The following is a 6,830-nucleotide window of genomic DNA, read 5'->3' as shown; positions in this document are numbered from 1 at the left end:
CTAAGCTGAAAATTTCCCCGAAACGGAAGTGCTCTAAGTCTGAGGGATTTGTGAAAACGGATATTGGGGAATTAGGACCCGGTCAGGTGTGTACGAATGATTTTGGCGGGATGCAACAACAAAGTCGGCTGCCAGTCTTGGACTCGTCTGATGAGTAACGAATCTTGTTCATTTCATTCGGCCAAGTCTCGTCTTCATCTCCCTTGAACGCAAATCGTTTTTATGCCAGGATTTCGGCAGTTGGAGATAAAAAGGAAAAAAATATTAAATGTCAATTTTTTTTTTACTTGCATTACAGTGATTAGCTGCGAGAGATTAGGAGGGAGACTTGGATTTTTTTCTGTTTTAATTCCTGACCATGGGATAAAAGACGTTATGAAAATGTGTTTTAAAATTAATCTGACGTGTTCTGCTTGGAGAGGGTAGAACGTGCGATGGTGTACTGGTGAGATATCACCCCCAGCATGCCAATGATTAGCGTCAGACGACACTACACATCCCCGGGGTGGCACAACCACAGCATGGCGTCGCCACCAGTCCTAGCCCCGCCCGAGTGGGACCCCTCCTTCCACGGCTCAGTGCACACCGCCACGCTCGCCGTCTGCACCGTCCTGGTCATCTTTGTGGTCATCCTCGGCACCTTCGGCAACGGGATGGTCCTGCTCTCAGCACTGCAGTGCCGCAGTGCCGGAAACTGCGCTCAAACTTTGATGTGCTCGTATTTAACTTAGCAGGGGCGGATTTCATCATTTGCCTGTGCTTGTCGCCCACGTTTTTGTACCTGCTGTTCTCGGATCCGCCTTCGCCGCGCGAGTTCTGTGGCGGTTTTCTGTTTTCTTCGACAACCTGCGGACTTTTGTCATTGCTCACCCTAGTGGCCATCGCGGCCCACAGACAGTCTAGGGTCAGAGGTCGGGTGAAAAGTTCGCTAAGCACCGCCAAGACCGCGGTTATTTTGGGCGCGATTTACCTGGTAGCCATAGGAACGGCGGTGGGCGGGACGCTGCACGTGACCTTGTCCTGGACGAACTCGTACACCACGTGCCAGGCCATCATGAACAGCAGCGACATCACCAGGAACAACGTCATTCTCTTCTTCATCAGCCCGATCATTTTCATCAGCTTCATCGTCATCGTTGTCTCCTACGGTGTCATCGCCCGGGCGGTCAGGGTGCAGACGTATCTTCGCGTCAAGGCGCTGCAGCCCCTGCTGCGCCCCCCTATAGCCCGGACGCCCCAGTACAAGCCCATCCAGACGTCTGTGATAAGCGACAAATCCGCCACGGCTCCCGACATGCAGCAGGTTCTCATAGAAATCCCAGCTGCCAGTCCGGCTCCCAAGAAGCCGGAGCCGCTGAAGCACTGCTCCTGCTGCAGCTGTATGGCGGCGCTGGACAAGGAAAACAAGGCGGTGACCATGTGCTTCGTGGTCATCCTCATCATCGCGCTGTGCTGGACCCCGCTCGTCATATCCCACGTCATCGAGCTGCTGACCGGCGAGTCCATCATCCTCTACCAGGTCAAGCTCTGCGGCATCGCTCTCGTCTTTCTCAACAGCGCCCTTGACCCTTACATGTACGCCCAGAACAACGGCCGGATTAAACAGCGGTACGGCCGCTTTTTCTGGGACATGCTCCGCTGCGGGTGCCGCATGCCGCGCAGGCAGCAGTTTCGAACTCTGACCCCCAAGTCCACGGGCGCGAGGACGTTGCGTAACCCGGCCGTCACCCAAGACTGCGCCACTCTTCAGTTTTTACAGCACAAAAACCGCAAAACTATTTTCAAAAATTGTGAAAACGCAAATTTAAACGCTAACAAAACCAAAGATAAATTCAACGCCCCACCGAAGGCGACGTACACGAACAATATTTTGATCTACGGAGGGGGAGCAAAGTTGGTGGCGCCACAAGGGCCCCTCAGGAAGGTCGAGGTCAGAGACACTAAGAAAACTCTGACCCAAAATGGCGGCGTTATGAGCGATGTCCGGATACTCGTGCATAAAAGCTGCTGTCATGCGCACTCACCTGATGATCAAAGTTTGATAGAGTCCTGATTCCAACTATGACATTTATTTAATTCTAATGAGGTTTGTACTGGATCATCATCTGACGAATGTATGTGAGGGATACATGTGGATTTACAACTGTACATACGTAGATGTATATATATATAAAATATGAATGATGAATGTTAACCAGCTTTCTAGATGGTAAACTCGATGAATGAGCTTCCACTATTATTTTATTTGTATCACAAGTGTGCAATACCAGTGTACAAGGATGACATGAACGCCTGATTTAATAACAATAAAAACATTGAAACTTTGTGTGCATAGAATTTCTTTACGAAAATTTCAATTTAAAGAATGTTTTCTACGTGAATATTTGTAATATTATAAATTATACTAAGAGCTTCGTAGAGAAGTAAATGCAGCAAATGCGTGCTTAAAGTAAAAACATTTCAAACTTTATTAAATGTCAAGTGACTACCGGGTTAATAAGTCTGGTTGTATATGCTATAGAGCTTAATAATCCTCACACATTTTTTTTTTTTGCCTTTGTTGTAAAACGAAGCAGTAAATAAAATGCAGCTATTTAATATCCATCTTCACAATTTCTCGATTAAACCAAATCTCATTAAAGAATCAATGCTGCTCATCTGTACAGATCTAACACGTGATCGATCAGTCTCATTGGTCGCAGTATGTCTTCGATCGGTCTGTGTTCTAAATATCAGTTTTTGTAGCACATCTCTAAAAGATTTCAACAATTATCCTCTAGTCATCGGCATCTTCTTAAAACGCCCTAAAGTAAAAAAAAATCCTTTCGAAAACTAAGGTCCATGGGGCAGGTGGAAAAGAGTTCGCCTGTTTCAGAGACCCCATATATTAGATACTGTGGTCAGCACTATGCCCAGCCGCCTTTACTTTCCTAACGTGAGTCCGGTACCCATCAGAACTGGGAAGACACAGGGACGTCGTACGAACTCGGGATCCGAACTAGAGACTCGGGTGAACATGTCATACGTTATACCTAACTGTATACGCACGGTTTCAGTGCGCCTTTAGAGAAAATATATTTTCACACACGTTTTTTTTTCTAGTTAAAGGGAATGTTGAATCTAAACAGTGGCGACAATAGCTAGCACTTTCCACCATTGTGTACCCCTAGCACTTCCTCTCACTCGGTGTTTTCACACACTGTCCATCTAACATATCTCTTACTTATTTCCCGAATACCTTGACGAGGTAAAAAACTTGACAGCTGCATTAAGATACTGTTGACCTTAAGCGATCCGTCCTAACCCAAACACGTTTGTCAGCTAAACGACAGTAATGGGCGGGCGATTAATGAACGCGGCCCCGACTTGTCGACGTCCCCGTCTATCGAGCGCTTTTGTTTACAACTGGAAATGCTAACATGCCAGTCCCCAGTGGAATGTACCATTCAATTTTTTCTCTCTCTCTCTATTTATAGTGGATAAACAAATTTTACTTAATGTTCATGGGGTTGGGTTTTTGTATTACGTGCGGGCAGAGAATACCAGGGCAGCGTATGGCAGCGGGTAGAATGACAACGGCGAGCAGGGCAGTGAAAGGGAGGGAATGAATAGTAGGGCATTGGATATCGAGAAGGCGATATATTTTAAAATATGTAAATAGAACGCTGAAACGGATATCCAATTTAACCCCGTATCTTGCCCTGTGGTTTAGAAATACACAGCTAGCACAAGGCAGCTGCAAGGAATCTTCGTTTCTCTTTGTATTTTAAGAGAAGTCGGTCTGTTTGTTGTTGGTACACGTCTCGTGTGTTGACGCTCTTTTCACTCGAGGTCCTTCCGTGTTGTGTCATCCAAAGTGCATTCTCTATTACGATATGTTCGCTGGACGTCACAGGTCTTCAACTGGACGTCACTGACCTTCCACTGGACGTCACTGGCTATTCAATGTTCGTCCCTCGTAATTCCCTGGACACAAAAATCCATCCTTTAGACTAGCTATTGGCTGTACTTCACTGGACGTCAATGGACACCAGCGAGTTGACGAGATTCCTTCCGTAATATTGTTGACATGGAATAAAAATGTGCTTTTTTAGATTTAGGACCATAAAACTAATAAAAGATAAAATTTTCTTAAAAACTTAAGCCTAAAATTAATTCAGAAATGTAATATTTTTAGAATCAATGCTATACAAGTTGCAGATCCAGAGAACTTGAAAATAATTTGTTGAGTTTAAGGCTACGTTTCTATTTATTTTCATCAAGCCTAAGTTATAACCCGATGTTTCACTTTCGTAAGACAAACATTGATTGGCTGTAAAGGAACTCCGTGATCGATTTCTGACAGCCCCACTTTATAGTTATTTTGTTTACAAAACTTTGCAGATCAAATTTTTAAATAACTATGCAAATTTAAACACCATGACCTATTGTTTCTATTTTTAGCTTACAATGTGTACAATAAAATTTATGTCGGCCATTGTTTATGTCGCCATTACACGTGAAAACCAAATTGTTTTTTCTTTTTTTTTAATTTTTATTTAGTTACCGAAAATATTAAAAACATCAAATACATCCAATCTGTAGTAAAGTCCGAAAAAAACCAGACAGACAGGATTTTATAACCATATTAATTGTAACTACGCCGTGCAAGATTTTTAAATGAATTTATACACCTCTCAAATACCTTTGAGACTTTTCTCGCTGGTGTCCATTAGATGTTTCTTGGACGTCATACTTTAGGAAGTTCATGCAATAAAATAAGATTTAAAACACGCAAATATTCTTCCCCTCCATAAAAATTTACAGCACCCCCAAAATCACGATGCTACGATTACATTTCCCCTTAAAAAACCCACCATAGAATAAAAAGCTAAGCCTACAACATCTCCCCACATATTAAACACCACCACCCCTGTGTCGGGCTTCACACACAAAACCGCAGTAGGCCAGCGCAAGTCCTGGAGTGCACCGCGGGCTCAAATATTAGCACAACAGCATAACGTTTTGCTATGAAAAGGTAAACTGTTTGAACGCCTCCCAACTCCCTATAGCGTAGGCTCTCAATTTAAACTCTACATCGGAGCTGCGATTAGGTAGGAGTTTTCAGCAAGTTTATTACGTGAGTTTGTTTTAAGCCAAAGTAACTATAAAAACATGACGATTTTTAACGCTGTGTAAGTCTCGTCCAAAAATAAAGTTCAATTTTTTTTAACCCACCCCTCGCCTACCTCCCCCCCCCTCAGTTCGATATTGTAATCATATTAGAATAAACAAAACAGAAATACTTGGATAAAAAAGCAACTTCAAGTATAATGTCGAAAACATATCTCACCAAGTGGGAAAAAAATGTTGGCATATTATAAAATAAAATATTCCACCGCCAGATGTAGGGTTTAGTACTGTACGGGTGCAGCCATTTTGTGCTAATGCCGCAGCAATAACGATTCTAAAACTGGACAAAGAGTTGTGATCTGACGTCACAAGTCAGCGACATCCACTATGGCGGTCAGCCAATGTGTGCATCCTTTCCTTTATATCGACATCCAACAAAAAGACATATACGTGTAGTCGTTTTTATACTTAAAACGTCAAATAAGAATGTAAATATATATTTCGTACTGTATGTTGTAAAAGCTACTTCAAAACAAATTGTAACTTTTTTGATGTTCCAGTAGTGATGTTAAAGTAGTGATGTTAAAGTAGTGATGTTAGTGATGTTAAAGAAGTGATGTTACAGCTATGAAGGTAAAACTTGTGTTCCATTGATCGTATTCACAGTTTCTCCCCATGTTTACAGCACAATTTAACTCCCTTGAAATGTGATAATTAATTTAGCCGAAGTTATGCTTGGCAAGGGAAGCTAACTCCTGCTACCCAGCGAGTTTCTATTTTTCTCACGTGCACGAGTTATCCTCCCGTGTTCGATTTTTACAAATATCGTCTATTTATAATAATAGGACGTACGTCTGTGAGAGCAAGGGTGGGGGGGGGGGCTGTTTTGAGAATTCATGTCGACGAGAGCAGGAGAGGGGGGGGGTGAGGGCTGTTTTGAGAATTCATGTCTGTGAGTTGGAAGCATTTAGTCTACAGGTATACAGGAATGAATGGGGTCAAGCGACGTTTGTTTGAAGTATCTAGCATTGCTGGGAGGGCCGGGAAGGTGGGGCATTTTTTTTCTAACGTTTCTTCAGTAATGTAGGTTAGGGGAGCTTGTAGGGGTGTGTATGTGGAGGGGGGGGGGGGGGGGGCGTATTGTATTGATTGGTACCAGGCGCTGTAACAAAATGTTGCGTGAGTTTATTCTAGCTGTAGTACTCACCTTTTGGCCTTGTGTATAGAAAACGAGGCTTAGCGATCTCGCATATGTGGAGGAGGGGGATTGTGTAAAAACAACTAATATAAGGCTATTGAAAATAGGCCGGTATTAGTAACAGAATCACAACCCTGACCCTGAAAGGGACATAACCTTCATATGAATGCTGATAATATTGTGATATTTTACTGCCTTACCGTCGTCTTTCAAAGTGCTATAAGGAACACGGTGGTCGAGAAGTAGTGCACTCCCGAGAACTACAGTTTCTAGCTCGTGATTTTTAGCTCAGGTTCGTGGGTACCTGGCGTGTATTGAGGAAGTACCGACTGGAGTAACAGCTGATACATAATACATATAATCAGAGTTTCTTCCAGGCATCTCTTCGGGGGGGCGAAGCCCCCCCGAAAATTTTTTACCGCCCCCCCCGAACGAAATGAAATTTATATAATTTATATAGAAAATATATACTTTTAACAGTGTCCGCCCCCCCCGAAGAAAGTTTACCGCCCCCCCGAAG

At 43.4% G+C, this 6,830-nt stretch overlaps 1 protein-coding gene across 1 annotated transcript; it reads left to right on the top strand.

The window, feature by feature from the left end:
- The first annotated feature begins 418 nt into the window (after positions 1-418).
- Positions 419-2,350, top strand: LOC131952626 (putative G-protein coupled receptor 75). Its single transcript, XM_059315369.1, is given in 2 exon segments — positions 419-680; positions 683-2,350. Coding segments are annotated over 2 exon segments (1,587 nt in total). The 5' UTR covers positions 419-464; the 3' UTR covers positions 2,054-2,350.
- The last annotated feature ends 4,480 nt before the right edge of the window (positions 2,351-6,830 follow it).

Source organism: Physella acuta, unplaced genomic scaffold (genome assembly GCF_028476545.2).
Source record: "Physella acuta isolate Inbredline_101_S28 unplaced genomic scaffold, ASM2847654v3 ptg000883l, whole genome shotgun sequence".
Classification (NCBI taxonomy): Eukaryota; Metazoa; Mollusca; class Gastropoda; family Physidae; genus Physella; species Physella acuta.
This window is presented reverse-complemented; position numbering and strand designations above follow the sequence as displayed.